Here is a 20,105-nt window from a genome sequence, read left to right on the forward strand (position 1 = left end):
TAAGTACACTTAAGTGGCTTTTTATTTCATAAATATATTATCTGCAAGTACAGTTTTTTTTTTTTTGTTGTTTTTTACAGTTTTTTACAATTGCTAACAAGTATTTACCAATACTTAAAATACTTTTTCTAAACTCTTAACACAGCAACACACCTACGTCACACATTTTTTTTCTGCCCAAAACCATATTTTGTTAAATAAATGCAAACTCTACATTTCAAAATGCTTTTTCTACATATACTAACTCTATCAAAACACAGCAAACCTGATTCAAAATCGAGTTATTCTCTCAAAACACTAGCACTAGTTTACAATATAGTCAATGACTGTCAAAATACTAACAGTTGATGGCATTATGAAAACTGTGCCTTTTTATCTCACAATTCTAATTTTATTTTCTTCTGTTGTGTTTATTTTTTTTCTTCTTGCAATTGAGTTTACATCTCACAATTCAGTTTTTTTTACCCTTCTATTTTTCAGAATTGTGAGATATAAACTAGGAATTGAGAGAAAAAAAGTCACAATTACCTTTTTTATTTTTTATTCAGCAGAAATAAGCTTTCATAGGTTCCACATGTGTAAGGGGGAAAACATAGGGATGCACAATCCAGCACACATTCTTCCTCCTCTTCCATACCTCTTCTTCTCCCTTGTCCTGATCCAACTCTCCTCCTTCATCTATTTCTCTCCCTTACCCAGACATTTCTCTCTCTCTCTCTCTCTCTCTCTCTCTCTCTCTCTGCTCCTCTGTGTTGTTCTGCATCCACTGAACAAAACCAATTCAAATAACCCTATTTTACTGTATCCATGTCATGAAAAGAACTTAAAACACCTGTCTATGCCTCCAACTGAGACTGGAATCTGCCATTTCTCAATATTTCAGTGATCTACTACTTAAAAATACTTATCAATTGTTTCAGTATTTGTTTTGCTACAGTAACAGTAACGCTTTAGATTACAGCCCGGAAAGTACTGCCTAATTACAACGAATTTACAGCATAACTTTCAATAATTATAGTGTAACTATACAGTAAGTATGTGTAAGTATAGGGGAACAATATGTAAGTATTGAGAATAAAGGGGTAACAACCAGGAAAATAACAAATTATTTATACTGTAAGTATACGTATGACATATAACTAAGGGGTAAGTATGACATTACGGGCCGTAAGTGGAGCTTGTTACCCTCTTATTTCATGTAGTTACAGGGTAAGTAATTAATAAAATGCAAACAATCTGATATCACTGACTCCGAAACCTTTGTTTGAAAAACAACTTTATTAAAAACACTTTTTATTCATTTTTTAAAATCAACTTTTCATTTCAAACTCTAAAGAGTTACTTTGTCCGTTTTTTGGTTGTTGTTGTTTCTCGCTTGGCTTCCTCCTGCTCTTGTTTCTCAGCTGATGAATCTTAAGAAGGAATCTCATTGCTGTTCTGTATTATAAGAAAATACAGTACACCCCGAAATTTTCTCATGGTTTAGGCTATTCATCTTTTCGCTTCCGACCAACTGTCACCAGCGCCTGCATGAGAGTCGACTTTGCGTTGTTCAAAACCTGCATATTAATGAGCAACGTGAAGCTTTCATGACATTCTCACAGGAGATTCGTGTGAAACTCGCACGAGAACTGCCGTCTCTGTTATTCTGTCTTGTTTGTTTCTCATTCTCATTATCTGTTATTATGTGTATTTTGTTGTGAGCATTACTAAAAAAAAAAAAAAAAAAACTGACGGCATCCAACATCTGAGTGAGTTTCTCGGCACGCTTACGTCACGCTTCAAGTTACGTCAAGCATGAACTCTCAACCCTCGCATGCACGCGCAGGAGACAGTTGGTCGGAAGTTTTAAAAATATTCAAATATTTGGTATTTTTCTTACAAATACGTATCGTTTCACTTCAGAAGACATTGATTTATCCATTAGGGTCGTATGGATTACTGTAGTTATTGCTGTATGTGCCGTTTGATGCTTCAACTTTTAGGAACATGTGAGCTTGCATTATAAAGCGTTCCCAGATGATTTTTTTTTTTTTTCCTAAAATCCTTTTTGTGTTCATCTTAAGAAGGAAAGTCATATACATCTCAGATGGCATGAGGGTAAAAGATGAGTAAACGGTGAGCACATTTCCGGGTGTACTGTATTTTCTTATATAGAATAGCAAATGGGATTCCCTCTTAAGATTCATCAATGGAAAGAAAGAAAAAGAGGAACAAGAGGAGGAGGAATCCAAGCAAGAGAAACAAATAAGAAGTGTTGCAACTTTAAAACTGTTTTGAAATAAGTTGTTTTTCAAATAAAGTTTTCCAAGTGATATGATTGTTTGCGTTTATTTATTATTTATTTATTATTTATATATTATTTATTATTATTTACTTACCCTATAACTACATGAAATAAGAGGGTAACAAGCTCCACTTTAATTTACGGCCCGTAATGTCATACGTACCCCTTAGTTATAAAATATCTACAGTATAAATAATTTGTTATTTTCCTGGTTGTTACCCCTTTATTCCCAATACTTTACATATTGTTCCCCTATACTTGCACATACGTACTGTATAGTTACACTATAATTATTGAAAGTTATGCTGTAAATTTGTTGTAATTACGCAGTACTTTCCAGGCTGTAATCTAAAGCGTTACCAAAACAACTAATGAGGCTTTCTGGGTTGGGAAAAGAAGCCTCACGATGCAGCCTCCACACACACACACACACACACACACTGCTCTGTGCAAAGGTGCTGCTTAAATCCCCACAGCTTCCTCCCCTCCTCCAATCACATCAGATCACCAATCATTGGAGTCGGGTGGCAGCCATTACTTCCTGCTTATGGAAGTAGAGAGAGAGGGAAAACAGAGAGAAAGGAAAAAACAAACAAACACAAAACAAAAACATACGTCCTTGGACGTAACAGTTTTATATATATATATATATATATATATATATATATATATATATATATATATATATATATATATATATATATATATATTTATTTAATTTTTTTTTTTTTTCCCAATACTTTTGAGCTGCTGTTGTTGCAGATGTAGAGGCGTTGTACTATATTCAAAGACTGGAACATTAGGTCTTCATTTCTGATTTGATGTGTTTGAGCGTTTGTAAATAAGATCAGAAAGATCCATGATTTTGGTGTTAGGTAAGCTTGTATGAAAAGAAAATTTAAGCATTTTAGAAACGTGTTAATTGACTACATTTTGTGTGAAAATGACATGAATTGTATTAATGGTGTGGTCACAAAAGACAGATGTTGTGCTAATTATGTTAAGAGTTTTGAAAATGTGACTACAGATTGGACAAAAGTGTGTTAGCAATTGAAAAAAAAAACTAATATACTGTTAAGATTGGAAGTTTACTACAAGTGCACATTCAGTACAATTAAGTGCACTTCTTTTTCACAAGGTTTGTTACTAGAAAAAGCTACACGATTATGAAAACCTCTGTCACTTTATTAACTTTACTTTTAGGTAGTTGCTCCCAAGTCTGCCTGTGAGCAATCACTGGAAATAAATCTCTAAACCGCTTAAGATGAAGATAGCAAAAATGTGACAACATTAGAGACCAAAGTAAGATAAGCACCTACAATTTCAGGCATTACTCTTCACTGTGTCAAAGATAGCGTTCAAAACCTGCAAAGACAGAAAGATTGTTCCTAAAGTGTGTGATAACTTGTTTTGTTGCTTTTGTACTTTTTTACCTCACATTTTTCTCCAAAAGCTTTCAGAGTTTACTTCATTTCCCCCCTTCCTTTCTCTTACGAGAAAATTTAGGTACACATCTCGCTACAGATGTTTGAAAGTCTTCACTCTACTTTAATTTTTGATTACTTTCTTTCTTCCAGGGCAAGAGCGAATAGGAACAGACTCCAAATACGAGCAGGAAGGGAAGGTGCAGTTTGTGATCGATGCGGTGTACGCCATGGCCCACGCCCTGCACAACATGCAGAAGGACCTTTGTCCCGACCAGTCGGGCGTTTGTCAGGAGATGGAGCACGCTGGTGGCAAGAAGCTCCTGAAGTACATCCGGTCGGTCAGTTTCAACGGTGAGTCGACCAAAGCTCACAACATCAGATAAATACCATACTGAGTCAATCACATCTTAGTACATTTTTGTTCACATCTGTTAATTCAGTTGGACATTATTGTAAGGTGACGTTGTTACTGTGTAATTACGCAAATACATACTGAGTGTTATTAACTACATGTACATACTTTAGTGTTTGGCTTAGGGTTAATTGCTTGTAATTATGCATAATTTAGTGTTATTACTATTACTATAGTAAGTACATGTAATGTGTATCCATATCACACTAAAATAAAGTGTTACCATTTTTTCATTCAAAAATACAATACAATCTATGGCTGGAATCTATACTACTGCTTCTTAACATGTTTTTAATTTGTGGATTAAAAATCATTTTGGTATTTTCGGGCTATAAAGAAAACATAAAATTGGTTTGGCATAATGTTTTATGATTATTTCTTTAGAAGCCAGCAATATTTTATCTATATACTGCTTATTAATGTTTGAAAAACTTTTGTACTCCAAAACAAAGTCATGTGGTGCAACGAAAGCAAAGACATGAAACAGGAAGTGATATCATAGAGGATACATGCAGACCATCATGTTAAAAATATCAGGTAATTTGACTTTTTTTATGACAAGCAAGGTTAGTTCAGGTTGTGAAATCGTCCCCTTGGAATTATAAGGTTCTATCTGACATTTTTTTGTCAAAATTGAGTTATTCACATTCTGTGACATCTTATTTAAATTGTGATATTTCTTTTTTTAAGTTGTGTACATTTTGGTACTTTTTTTTAGAAAACAAAAAGGTTCTATCCTCAAAGTCGAACTCTAACTTGGTTCAATAAGGTTCTATCTGCGTGAGCCAATCAGAAATTCAAATGCACACACGAGGACCAATCAGGATCAGCGTTCTTTGTCATGTTGCCATGATAGCGTAAGAGAGGGCAGAAAAATGCTAAATCAGTGAAGAGAAGACTAAATAATTTCACACAATGCAATGTTTATTAGAAACCTCATGATGGACTATTTTATTTATGATCCTGTCAATGACAGCAGCCCAAATTCCAGGGAATCACAGTGCTTAAGCTTTGCTTAAGCTATTGCTGAGAGAGTTGTTGCATAGCTAAAGTAATTTAAATATTATAAATGTGAAATATTTTAATTATATATGGTGAATGAAACATTTTTCAATGTTTATTAAACTTTGTTAAAGGTGCCATCGAATGGAAAATTGAATTTACCTCGGCATAGTTGAATAACAAGAATTCAGTATATGGAAATGACATACAGTGAGTCTCAAACTCCATTGTTTCCTCCTTCTTATATAAATCTCATTTGTTTAAAAGACCTCCGAAGAACAGGCAAATCTCAACATAACACCAACTGTTATGTAACAGTCGGGATCATTAATATGTACAGCCCCAACTTTTGCATATGCCAGCCCATGTTCAAGGCATTAGACAAGCCAGTATTAACGTCTGGATCTGTGCACAGCTGAATCATCAGACTAGGTAAGCAAGCAAGAACAACAGCGAAAAATGGCAGATGGAGCGATAATAACTGACATGATCCATGATTACATGATATTTTTAGTGATATTTGTAAATTGTCTTCATAAATGTTTCATTAGCATGTTGCTAATTTACTGTTAAATGTGGTTAAAGTCACTATTGTTTATTACTGTATTCACGGAGACAAGAGAGCGGTCGTTATTTTCATTTTTAAACACTTGCAGTCTGTATAATTCATAAACACAACTTCATTCATTATAAATCTCTCCAACAGTGTGTAATGTTAGCTTTAGCCACGGAGCACTATCAAACTCATTCAGAATCAAATGTAAACATCCAAATAAATACCATACTCACATGATCTGATGTATGCATGCAGTATGCATGACAAACACTTTGTAAAGGTCTATTTTGAGGCTTATATTAGCTTTGTGAACTTTTAAGGCAAGCGCGAGCTCCGGGGGCGGGAAGCGTGAGGAATTAAAGGGGCCGCAGCCTGAATCGGTGCATAGTTAATGATGCCCCAAAATAGGCAGTTAAAAAAAAAAAATAATAATAAATAATCTATGGGGTATTTTGATCTGAAACTTCACAGACACATTCAGGGGGACACCTTAGACTTAGATTACATCTTGTAAAAAAACATTTGATGGCACCTTTAAACACCTTTGCTGAAGCATTGTCTGTTTTCTTGCAGTTTTTTAGTCTTAAAATGACTTAATAATGTCTTACAATATTAAGGCTTAAAGGTCAAAGAGTCAATAATTTAATTAATGGGGTCTTAATTACAACAATAAATGTTAGCATGTTATTTCAGCCATACTGATGTCTAGAGAGAAAGCCATTTTCCTGTCCCACTTTCTGTGGAATAAAGTGTTTTTTTTTGTTGTTGTTGTTTTTTTTTTGTTTTGTTTTTTTTTTTAGAATTAGACGGTTCTATCTGCATTTGACCCATTCCGCAAATCACCATTTACAAATTTGAGAGGATTTTGATATTGTACATTTAGAATACATTTAGGGTCCCTGTCATTTTCATGTTTGAAAGAAACTTGTTCCCCATATAATTTTTGCTATATAGAATGCAAAATCTTTGAAGCTCAATATCTCAAAACTGCTCAGAATGCAGACAGAACCTTATAATTCCAAGGGGACGAAATGTCATGTGGTACAACTCCCCCAAAATGTAATGATATTTATGAATTAAAAATAATGTTTAAGAAATAATGATTATTTTTTACTTTATTCTTATGCAACATAACATTTAGAATCATTTCAAATTTATCAGTTCAAATCAGTGCTATTTTAGTATCATTGAGATACTGTTAGTGTTTTTAATTAGTTTTTTTTTTTTTTTTTTTTTTTTTACATTTTACATGTTCGATTTTGTTATATTTTCTTTATTTCATTAAATGTTTATTTTATTTAAGTTTAAACTTGATTTAATAAAACCAACATGCCTTCAATATTTTCCTTTTGTATGTATACTTTGGGAATTGGAATTTTCCAGACTTTCCAGACTGGTTTGGCCAATATATAGCAGATTTCACCTGCGCCAGTGGACACATGGTATACATCTCTCTTTGAACTAACCTTTGTTGCTGCTTCTTACGTGGGACTCTTTCTGAATACTCAAATATCCCAAACCTGCCTTTGTGTTGGACCTTTGAAAGAGGAAACTTCCAAGAAGAAAGGAAATCTCTCATTAATACATCTTAATGAAGTGAAACTTTTGTAGTCCTGCACCAGGGCACTGTTAGATCAAAGTGTAACCGTACCTTTGATGTCTGTATGATGATGAGAAAATACTATTTGGGGTAAATATGTGATCTAACTTAAGGCCTGGTGAATGAAACTCAAATCAGAATTCTCAAAATACTTACTTTTAATTACTAGAAAACCAAGATGGTAAAAATGCTAATGAAGAAGTCGGCAAGAATTTTATGTAACCAAACAACATGATTTTCCAAGCTTGCACAAAAAAGCCAAACAATATTATATTATACATATATATATATATATATATATATATATATATATATATATATATATATATATATATACACACACACACACACACAAACACAATGTATTATGAAATGAACATTTTAATTTTCAAATTTATTTGTTAATATCTAAAAAAATAATAATAATAATAATAATTGCAGAATAGAAGGTTTTGTACCTTTGCTTCCCATTGTTTTTTTTTTTTTTATATATTGTTTACAGTATCACATGTACAGCATTTATAATTTATGACCATTGGCTACACAATAAGAAAACCTCCCTTCTGGCATGCATATATAATTCATATACATATTTAGAATGTATATTCATGACTTTTTTATTGTGAAATGCAATGATCAACGGATGACTTGACTGTAAGAACATTTATGTATGCATCTTATAAGTTTTAAAACATAAAAATCGTGATGAATCATCATGGAATACTTAATTTATCGATGGATGTTATTGTATTTGTCATACATAACATTATATAAACATTTATGCCACTACACTTTATGCACTAAATGCATTTACCCAATTTGAGCTTTAAACTTATTGTGTTCACAATATTGAATTTCTTCATGCAAATTTCACTAATTACTTTTATTAACAGTGTCATCTAGATTTACTTTGTAAATAAAAAAAAGTCTTTATCGAGACATCCAGGTTAAGATCTGACATTAAAATGTAAATACTGATCTAATTCAAACAATATATGAACTATTAATATAGCCAGTTTAACAGGTTGACACATAGGAAAATACATTAAAGGAAATATAATAAAAATTCCTTTCAGGCAGGTCATTTCAAGTGGCAGCCATCTTTGGAATTTCAGACAAGTACAGCTTCAATCTCTTTGAATGAGGAAGCATCAAATTCTCCCAAGCTGTTCACCAAGTGTATGATGAAATTTCATATTTGAAATTACCAATGAAATCTTACAACTGTCTCATAAATTTTGTTTCTAAACGCTCAAATCATGTCAATAAGCTGCATTTTTTTCTGATTCATTAATTTAGAAGCCGAGACTTATTCCACCATTTTGCACGTTACACTTTCTCCCATTGAGAGCAATAAGAGTGCACCGACTTTATATATCTAAAGTCTTTGATATAATTCAGTATTGATGGAAGTGGATGTCAAACAGCTAACCTGTTTTTTTGTTTTTTTTTTAAACTATTAATTCTTGTGATGAAAAGATTTGAAATGAAGAAATTTGAAAGAAAAAGAGAGACAGAGATAGAACATACTGCTTGAAGTTGTGCAACTGATGTTTCTGGGATTTTTTTTCAAGGGGTTCCTCCAGCGAGAACATGAAAAAGATTCAGAGGCTCCCCGCATACTAATAATTAATATACTTAAGAAGGTCTCGTCCATAAAATCTATAGTGCAATAATTGTATAATATTGAGTAGCTTAGAAGTTTACTGGGTGAATTCACCGCTGTGAAGTGACGTAACTGGGACAGTTTGCGACTGGGGTTGTTTTTACCAAGACATGTATGAGGTGTAAAATTAAAAATAAATGATAAAATGTGACACCCGGTACATAAAAGTATCCATCGTTGAAGAAACCTTTTTAATGTGTTATCACAGCAAAAGAACTGCGTCGTCTCAGAAAACTCTGGAAGCTGGAAAGCTGTTATTTTTGGCATTCGGCTGGTTTTTCAGGCCTTCATCTGCTCCTTAAGTGTTGCTTTAGCATGCTGTTGTTCTTTATCTCCTGTAGTTTTCAGTGTTTTCGTTCTCCCCAAAGTCTATTAGCAGAATCAGACTTCCTTCTTCCCATGATTCCATTTTAACAACAACATGAGCAAACAAAATAAACCTAAAAGGTAGTGGATAATGTCAAAGTGACTGGATAATGAAAGAACTAAAATAAACTAGAGTGTGTTTTTGCCCATGTTGCTCCTGTTAAAAAACAGGAAATTACATCATAGAGAGGAACCTTGACCCCCATCATAACAGTGTGTGAAGGTCAATAAGATAAAAACCTGATGATAATTATAAATGAATAATTCATGATAGATAGATAGATAGATAGATAGATAGATAGATAGATAGATAGATAGATAGATAGATAGATAGATAGATCTGTTGTCTAGTGTATGCTTAACAAAAAGAATGATTCATAATTTAACTTTCCTATTCCATTTTTTTGTGGATCAGTGCAAAAAATAAATAATCATTTGAATGAATTTGAACGCATCTGTAAATCGTTTTTTTTTTTTTTTTTTCGATTAGTTTTTTCCATGGCTGAGAGCTCAAAAACAGTAAAAAAGTGATGAATTTTGACAGTATATCCAGCAGGCTACAATAAAGCAGTCATCTTACCTTTTGAGGAATTGTTTCTCGAATCAAAAAGTCTTACTGAAAGCTACCTTGCACAGCCCATGACTCCCAGTGTAATAAGTGTGATGAGAATGTGTCAACAGCCCCAGCGAGAGGCTGATACCCACCGAGGAGAGGAGTGGATGTTTCGTCTGAGGTTGAGAAAGACACACTGTTGATTGTGTTTTGGTAGATTTGTGATCGTGAATGCCAAGCCCTGCAGGTAAAACTCTTCAAACAATCGGTTGGGATTGAGTGTCAGGACTTGTCAGTCTCCGCTCGTGGCCTGAGGGGCACATGTTGTTTGTATTTCTGTCACAACCACACAAACTTTTTTTCTCGACGGAGCGCAACTTTTTTTTTGATGTTTGCAAGGCATTGTCAGGGCTTTTTTTTTTTTTTCTTGATGTATGGTTGATGCAAAGTATTTTCATCTGACAATGTTGACAGTACATTTCTAAATATGATTCTTTCTTTCGTAGGGAGCGCTGGAACGTCCGTCACATTCAATCGGAATGGTGATGCACCGGGACGATACGATCTTTTCCAGTACCAGATGAGTATCAACAGCACTTCTGGATATAAAGTTATTGGACAGTGGACAGAAACTCTCCAACTTAACGTGAGTATATTTGATCCGCAAAAGCATTGTCATGAGAAACTGTGTTTCAGATTCATCCATTAAATGTTTACAATCTGATTTTGGTGAGTTAGTGCGAAGAAACTTGCATTTTAGGCAGTTTTGCGTTATTCTGGTTCCCAATAGATATAGCAATAAAACCATTGTCCATTTATTCTGAATACTCAGAAAAAAAGAAAAGAAAAACTGAATATTTTAAACTAGAAATACTAAATATTTTTACACAATGTATTTATTTATTTATTTGATTGTTTATTTGTTTACTGTTCAGTTTCAGAAAAAATCTGGAAAAAAATCATCAAGTTTTATTTATTTATAATATGATTTCAAACCCATCTATCATCTATCTATCTATCTATCTATCTATCTATCTATCTATCTATCTATCTATCTATCTATCTATCTATCCATCCATCCATCCATCCATCCATCCATCCATCCATCCATCCATCTTTATATAATAATTAGTATATATATATATATATATATATATATATATATATATATGTATATATATATGTGTCTGGTTTCTTTCCAGTAATTTTTTTCTTTTTTTCTTCTGGAGGTGCAGGCAGCTTTTTGTACACCCATCGGTTGGGCACTGCCAAGCGTAACAGTTAAACATAATATAATTCTGTCCAGATAATTACTATGGACATTTAAAAGATTCATCTTAATAGCAAGAGAGTTATGAGACCTTAACCTCTGATTGAACTGTAGATTAATGTATGAGAAACCCTTGTCCTGGGGAGTACAGGTTATTATGTGTGTATTAATAATATCACCAATCTGTTTGTGCTTATGCATTGATTATTGTGCACACATATGGCAGCAATCAATAAAGTTCAGTTTAAATAAAGCAAAATAAAGTTCTGTTTATACACAGTTCGATTATGAACTCTCACTCTCAGCATTAGTGTAAGGAACACATTTATGATCAGTTTTCTCTTTCAGATCTAATGTTGTCATGGTTGGCCAACAGCTGAGCATGTTAGTTAACATTAGTCAAACTGGTGACATATTTACATTTATAGCCAGCTACCTGAAACTAGTTTAATTCAAAGACATTTGTGAATAATTTTCAGGATAACTACATCTGATGTTTTTTGTTGTTGTTGTTTCCACAGTAAACCAGTAACTTTAAACAGAGTCATATCATATGAATACGTCTTTTTTGTTTGTTTGTTTTGTTTTTGTTTATGTCTAGTTGCAGTCATTGAGCAAGTGAGTTTAGTTTTGGATTGTATGTTTTTGTACCACCTAGTTATTTGAATTTATGAAGGTGCCATCGAATTGGAAATTGAATTTATTTCGGCATAGTTGAATAACAAGAGTTCAGTACATGGAAATGACATACAGTGAGTCTCAAACTCCATTTTTTCCTCCTTCTTATATAAATCTCATTTGTTTAAAAGACCTCTGAAGAACAGGTGAATCTCAACATAACACCGACTGTTACATAACAGTCGGGGTGTACGCCCCCAATATTTGCATATGCCAGCCCATGATTGAGGCATTACACAAGGGCAGGCAGTATTAACGTCTGGATCTGTGCACAGCTGAATCATCAGACTAGGTAAGCAAGCAAGGACAACAGCAAAAAATGGCAGATGGAGCAATAATAACTGACATGATCCATGATAACATGATATTTTTAGTGATATTTGTAAATTGTCTTTCTAAATGTTTCGTTAGCATGTTGCTAATGTACTGTTAAATGTGGTTAAAGTTACCATCGTTTCTTACTGTATTCACGGAGACAAGAGCCGTCGCTATTTTCATTTTTAAACACTTGCAGTCTGTATAATGCATAAACACAATTTCATTCTTTATAACTCTCTCTAACAGTGTAGCATTAGCCGTTAGCCACGGAGCACTATCAAACTCATTCAGAATCAAATGTAAACATCCAAATAAATACCATACTTACACGATTAGACATGCTGCATGACGAACACTTTGTAAAGATCCATTCTGAGGGTTATATTAGCTGTGTGAACTTTGTTTATACAATGATAGAGTCGAGAGCTCAGGAGGGGGCGGAGAGCGCGTGATTTAAAGGGGCCGCAGCCTGAATCGCTGAATTTCTAATTAAGCCTCAAAATAGGCAGTTAAAAAAAATTAATAAAAAAAAATCGATGGGGTATTTTGAGCTGCAACTTCACAGACACATTCAGGGGACACCTTAGACTTATATTACATCTTGTAAAAAAACGTTCGATGGCACCTTTAAAGTTTTAAAATGGATATTTTTCTTACAAAAATGCATCGCTTCACTCCAGAAGGCCTTTATTAACCCACTGGAGTGGTATGGATTACTTTTTTATGCATGTATGCATTATTCTTGGCTTCAAAACACGGTCCCCCATTAACTGCCATTATAAACCTTGGAGGACTAAGGATATTTTTAAATATATCTCTGATTGTGTCCATCTGAAAGAAGATAGTCATATACACTTAGGATGGCTTGAGGGTGAGTAAATCATGGGATAATTTTGACAATGTATTGGTCAAACATTCACATCTACAGTATGTTAATATACTTGTAAAAAGTTTATTTTATGCTGTAGTCTTGTATTAAAGTATTTTAAGCACTGACAGTTATTCTTAGATTAACTTGTTAATTGTAGTTGAAAGTTATCTGTTATATTAAACCAGTTTATGCATGTCATAACTAAGAGGTGTAGTTGAGGACAGTGATATGATCAACACACAAGGATTATACTGATATTAATGAAGGGTTTCTTCTGGTCTCACTAGCTTTGTTTATGTTTTATAGTGTGCCAAAGTATTTTATTTCATTTAATTTCATTTCATTTTAGAAGTGATTCACATCAGATTTAATGATTTTACTATGTTTAGGTCTACTCTCACTGTAGTTAAAAGATTGTTGTTTCACCTTAGTCATCATTTGCTTTTCATATATTGAAATTCCCTCAATAGTTTCATTATTAACTATTCTAAAAATACGCTATGAAAGGATTTGATGGTGTCATGTCATGTGCGTCATTTGAACTTGCCATATGCGCCACGGTTGCCTGCTACATCTCATTCACAACAACTAAATTTAATTCCCTGACGTCTGGTTGTAATTCATCCGAAAGTAATTCATTGATCTCTCTTTTTTTATTTCCATGAAGGCAACGAATAATTGTATTTGTCGCTGGAAGTATGCGTCTCATCGTATGTACTTAATATTTGTCAGGCTGTGTTCTCGCTTGGCCTCAGCAACGTTGTAAATGGATTTGTCTTGCATTGTGGGAATCCTTTTTATACGCAGCCTGTGAAAAGCTGTATTATTAGAGGAGAGAAGAAGAGAGAAAGTGAGGGTGCAAATGCTGTCCACTTGTGATTCACATCTTCAAGCCTCCATTGAGTCACAGATGAGAAGTCTGACTGAGAAGATCGCCTACGGCTCCCACAGCAAATGTCATTTGTGCCTCAACCCCCGTCCTGGGCCCTTCACACAAGGGAAATCCAGGAAATGGTGAGAGAATCCCATAAACAGTCCTTCAGGGATTCGTTGTCTTTCCCCGCTGTCGTCTTAAGAAGGAAACGTCACTGCTTTCCTGAACAACCTGCTGATTGCACACAAATGATAGAATAAATGCAGTTGGAGCAAAATTTCAAATAGGCCCTCTCTTTATAAATAAACTGCAGATTTGAGCTTTAAACAAATACATTCTCGCCTGAAAAACTACATTTCATATACACTAAAAGTAGCATTTTGAAAATTATGCAGGTTTTCTCCTCCATTGATGCTTGCTGGTAGGTGCGAGATGCATTCTGGGATACCTGGCTGTCTCAAGTCCGCAAAAGTCAGCTCTTGATGCATCCTCAATAAAAGGGGCGAAGCAAGAACACATCCGGGGATGTGAACTTTGAATTAGGAACAGTACTTGGGAAGCCACTGATGACGTTTCACAAGTCCACAAGAACACACATTGAGGCACGTCTTAGGTTTTAGCAAATAGGCCCGAAACACACTCTACACAAGTCAGAACACAATTTGCAACACAAAAAGTTTTTAAATTCACAACTTTTTTAGGTCATACAGGTTTCAATCACCACACAAGGATTGGACTGATATGATCTGAGGGGTTTCCTCTGATCTGAATTGCTTTGTTGAATGTACTTCATAGTGTGCCATAATACTAAATGGATTTTTTTTTCTATTTTCTATCATTTTATTATTATTTTAAACATTCTCTACTCATGTATGTGAAAGCTTTCATTGTGTTACGAAATGTCAGAACACAATTCTGAGGTATTTTTAATGCAACAAGAACTTCTTCTCACTTATTCTCGACATCGAAAGTGAAGTAACATCTCAGATTAGCATGTTTTAGCTGTTAGCATGTTATATTGTGGAAATGTTTCTAAATAATGGTTGTTTTAAGTTTATTAAAATAGTTTATTGTTTTAAGTGACTGAAAACATTCCAAATTATCAATGTTTCTAAAATTCATTGACGTTTTGTGCTAATTGTGTTCTTAGCATTGTGGCATGGAATCCCATTGTAGCCGTTAGCATAAAGCGTCTGCTTCTGTGGTCAGTTTCCTCTATTTTTATGGTGGAGAGCAACAGTTTGAAGAAAATCTTGTTGCTTATGTGTGTTTTTACATGTTTGCATTTGGTTTAACAACATTTGAAGTTAACTCTATCGCCCCCTTGAGTACTGTGGTTTGTTAGTGCCACAATAACTCTACTGAGTCACAGATGAGGATCCATCTCCAAGGACCGCCTACGGCTCCCGAAGCAAATGTCATTTACGCCTCATCCCTCATCCTCGGTTCTCTCCACAGAGAGTATTGAAGAGAAAGTCCCACAAACGGTCCTGCAAGGCCAAAGCTGAAGGGGTTCTGTGTCTTTCTTCACCGTTGTCTCAAGGCGAAAGCATATCTGCTTTTGGCGCCATTTCAGAAAGCATCAAGTGATGTTTTTTTCTCACTCTCTGGGCACATACAGCCATGAAAGGTCATGTTGCAATGAGCTGTACTGGGAACGCTGATACTGAATGCACACCTACTGACTCTTATCGGAATGCTAGCAGGAGACAACAGCGGGTTGTTGGGTTTATCCTTCTTCCTTAGTGGGCTTGCGATAAAAGCCAGTTGAATCCATTCCCAGAAAAGACACTGAATTATGGTGGAGTTGGTTATTATTGAATTTATCAGGATGTGCTGTGGAAAAGAGCTCTAATGTGTTTTTTGCTTGCTGCAGAGGTATTAATATTTTATGACATTACGCAATCTTGATTTGCCTAGGATTTGCATTTTGTAAAAAGCTCTGAATTTTAAAACAGGAAGCTGGCTTGCTTCTGCAAACAGCTTTGGTGCATCAGTTTTTACGTCACTGAACTTACCTGCAGATTGGCACACACCTTATTCTTTTTGGTTCTTGGTGTAATGTGACATGAGTCAGTGAATGCAGAAATAAGTTGCAAATGAGCATATTTTTGTCTTGGAGACCTTTCTTAAACCTCACAGGTGCCATTTGATATGTTTCTACCAACTTATCAGCCCAACACGAAGCTGCTGCTTGACGTGATCACAGCTGATTGGAGGATATTTGTTGTTTAATAACTAAACAGGAGTGAGATTTTGGACCAATTGGATTTCACTCTGGGCAGGGCTTTAGTGTTGATCTTAGTGTTTCAGTCATTACCTTTGCCTTGATGAGTCAGATGAAAGGCTTTGTGAGAAGTCACAGGGAAGCTTCTAGAGATGTTGACCTTTGGGACCTGGATGCACATTTTTCCTCCTTCTTCTTCTTCTTCTTCTTCTTCTTTTAGATTTTATACATTTGACGTCCATGCGCAGTAAGGACCAACTAGGTAAATCCTGTTATGTACTGTAACTTTTAAAAATGGAATATGAATAACATAACCCTATTACAGGTTACAGTTTATCAGACTTTCAGAAGCTTTAGGAGCCATTTACACAACACCATTTTCAACAAAAAATGAAAAACGTTTTATGCATTTTGACTGTTCATTTCCTCGACAACAGTGTTTTGGGGGGGCCTGAAAACACAAGCTGTTTGGTTTCAAAGTGCAAGTTTTTTGAAAACTATACTGTTATCATCTCTGTGTAAACTACAAAAACATGAATTTGTGAAAACAGTGACGTCATGCGTATGCATATTACGTGTTTAGTCTATAGGTGCGTAGTGTTTCTTTACAAAGTGACACCGCCAACTACTGGCCTGGCATGAATAATACAGCATTTTTTAAAATTTTCGCGGATTCGTGTGATACCGTTGTCATCTGTATGCGAAATAAGCAAAGGAAAATTTACATCATTGTCATGTAAATGTACCCCTAGTCAAGCTACATTATCAAGCTACATTATCAAACAGGATACAATTTTTGAGAATACAAACCAATTAATATCACAAAACATCACAGAGATTATCAAATCCATTGCTAATACTTATTGTTTTTTTGTTGTTGTTTTTTAATTTAATGAAGCTAAAAATTGACGACAAAGAAAAGTGCCAGTGTTTTGTTTTTTGTCCCCCTTCTTTTAACTACCATTTAAAAGTTTTGTTTATTTTTATTATTATTATTATTTTTTTTTTTAAAGGTGCCATTGAATGTTTTTTTATAAGATGTAATATAAGTCTAAGGTGTCCCCTGAATGTGTCTGTGAAGTTTCAGCTCAAAATACCCCATAGATTTTTTTTTTATTAATATTTTTAACTGCCTATTTTGGGGCATAATTAGAAATGCGCCAATTCATGTTGCGGCCCCTTTAATTGCTCACGCTTCCCGCCCCCGGAGCTCGGGCTTGCCTTAAACAGTGCATAAACAAAGTTCACACAGCTAATATAACCCTCAAAATGGATCTTTACAAAGTGTTTGTCATGCATACTGCATGCATGCGTCGGATTATGTGAGTATAGTATTTATTTGGATGTTTACATTTGATTCTGAATGAGTTTGATAGTGCTCCGTGGCTAAAGCTAACATTACACACTGTTGGAGAGATTTATAAAGAATGAAGATGTGTTTGTGCATTATACAGACTGCAAGTGTTTAAAAATGAAGACAGTAAGAAACAATGCTAACTTTAACCACATTTAACAGTACATTAGCAACATGCTAACGAATTTATAACGAACAATTTACAAATATCACTAAAAATATCATGTAATCATGGATCATGTCAGTTATTATTGCTCCATCTGCCATTTTTCGCTGTTGTTCTTGCTTGCTTACCTAGTCTGATGATTCAGCTGTGCACATCCAGACGTTAATACTGGCTGCCCTTGTCTAATGCCTCGATCATGGGCTGGCATATGCAAATATTGGGCGCGTACATATTAATGATCCCGACTGTTACGTAACAGTCGGTGTTATGTTGAGATTCGCCTATTCTTCGGAGGTCTTTTAAACAAATGAGATTTACACAAGAAGGAGGAAACAATGGTTTTTGAGACTCACTGTATGTCATTTCCATGTACTGAACTCTTGTTACTTAACTATGCCAATATAAATTCAATTTTTAATTCTAGGGCTAGAATTAAATTTTACTAATGCTAACCTACAAGCTAGCCACAATGTCTGAAACGACTGAGACATCCTCACCTCTCTGCATTGAGTTGACTGTGTGCCAGAATAGTGATTAATTTATTCACTGCTGTGCCAACCTTCCTTACAATAAACTGAATAAGGGCCGGCAATCCATGATGAAAACATGGGAAACAAAGGCTCAGTTGACTTCATTCAGTTCACACTAAATTAATGGAAGGTATTTACACAAATTGAACATCAAGCGTGACATATAAAGGAACATTGTTTGAAAACAAAACCGCTCACCCATTCTTCATTTTTAATTAGCTTATCATTGGATACTTTCCCTAATACCAACAGGGTATAATTATGCACTTCCCCGGAGTTTCAAACTTTGATTAGTCTGGGAGAAGAGCGCCTATAGACGATGAGCTAATTATGTCTGTCTCAGGGACAGAGCCAGTGCGTCTTCTGTCACTTGAGGGATTATGGTTGCACTTTATTGGAATGTGAGTCACACTGAGTATCTTCTGCAATCACATTTTTCCCCCCCATTGTCGTCTAATAGTTAATGTCGACTAAGCCATTTGGTCATTATTGCAAATTAAACTCTGCCAGGTTGATTTGGACTTTGACGTGAGCACGAAAGACATTGTAGTGTCCTATCTGTGTGTTATCTTGCTTATTATACAGCTACTTAGGATATATTGCTGTGATTTAATAATATTAAGTAGGCTCTATGATGATCATGTATTTAACCCTTTCACTCTTAGAGTGAACTACAGTGGACAGTAGTGTTGTAGTCAAGACCACCTAAACCAAGACCAAGTCGAGACCAAGACAAGACCAAGACTTTGGGGGGTTGAGACCAAGGCAAGTCGGGACCGAGTCTAGACCATACTAGCACTCCTCAAATTCAACTGAAAGATCCACATTTACTGGCTGAGAAATGTCTTATTTTTAATCAATAAATACAATTAGAATAATAAGACATTATATAGAGCTGTTAACAATCAATCAAAATCACTAACAACAAAGTGCATCTTTACACTGAAGAGGTGGAACAAAAGTTGCATCTGAATTGGTACAATTACAAATGCATAAATAATGTTGAAATTAATGTTTAAAAAAAAGTTTATTGAACATTTGTAAAAAATCAATATCACGTTTGCAATTGTGCTCATATTTGTGAAAACAGCCCTCTTAATTATATCACGTTATAATATAAATATCATTATAAGATCTTATACAAGTAATTTTTTACAATCATATCTTGAATTTTGTGGGCATTTGTATTAATTTTGGTGACATTTTTGACACAATCCCTTGTTGATTTCTGACCCGGCACAACAGTAACAAAATAAATGAAATTAGAAATAAGTTATCAATTGCATTTCATGCAAGAAGTTTTACATCCAATCAATGATGTCTTGAACTAAAATCCCGAGTCCTTTTAGTCTGAGACCAAGACGAGACTGAGACCAAATGCGGCTGAGACCAAGACAAGACCTTCAAAAATGGTCATAAGACCGGTCTTACCGTGGACAGCTATCAACATCAAGTAATATCTAAGGAGTCATATCCAAGTATTTTCCAAGTATTGATTTCAGATTGGGAGGAAATTCTGATTAATCTGTTCACTAAATTGGACATCATGCATCACTAGATCACTAGCTATATTCCAGCTACAATTCATTCTATTGCTGTGACTGTTGTTCTTGAAAATAAATCTGCAGTAACTTTTTTGGCTGTAAATAAATCTATACTAAATACTAAATAGAGTTATTAGAATGTAATTTGCAGTTGCTTCAAAAAAGTAACTTGATTACATAATGCACATTACTTGTAATGCTTTACATCAAAAAAGTAATCTGATTACATAGTGCATATTGTACAGTCTGAATACATCAAAAGATCAGTCTGAGATTTTCTCAGAGAGGAGAGATAAATTTGTCCATTTTAAACAATCAGAATTATCAGCTAATTAGGGTGATACAGAAAGTACGCTTCATTTTTTTACATACGTACACAGTCGAATGCACAGCCTTGCAAACTA

The 20,105-nt window shown here is 34.6% G+C and overlaps 1 protein-coding gene across 3 annotated transcripts in view; it reads left to right on the forward strand.

The window, feature by feature from the left end:
- The window catches only part of LOC125253180 (metabotropic glutamate receptor 7), a 259,076-nt gene that overhangs the window by 150,773 nt on the left and 88,198 nt on the right, over positions 1-20,105 (forward strand). For all 3 annotated transcript variants that reach the window (XM_048167016.1, XM_048167007.1, XM_048167024.1), the window contains 2 exons: positions 3,865-4,065; positions 10,376-10,515. In XM_048167016.1, coding sequence (XP_048022973.1) covers positions 3,865-4,065; positions 10,376-10,515 — 341 coding nt within the window. The remainder of the gene's footprint in view (positions 1-3,864; positions 4,066-10,375; positions 10,516-20,105) is intronic.

This window comes from Megalobrama amblycephala, linkage group LG2 (assembly GCF_018812025.1).
Source record: "Megalobrama amblycephala isolate DHTTF-2021 linkage group LG2, ASM1881202v1, whole genome shotgun sequence".
In the NCBI taxonomy this organism is placed as follows: Eukaryota; Metazoa; Chordata; class Actinopteri; order Cypriniformes; family Xenocyprididae; genus Megalobrama; species Megalobrama amblycephala.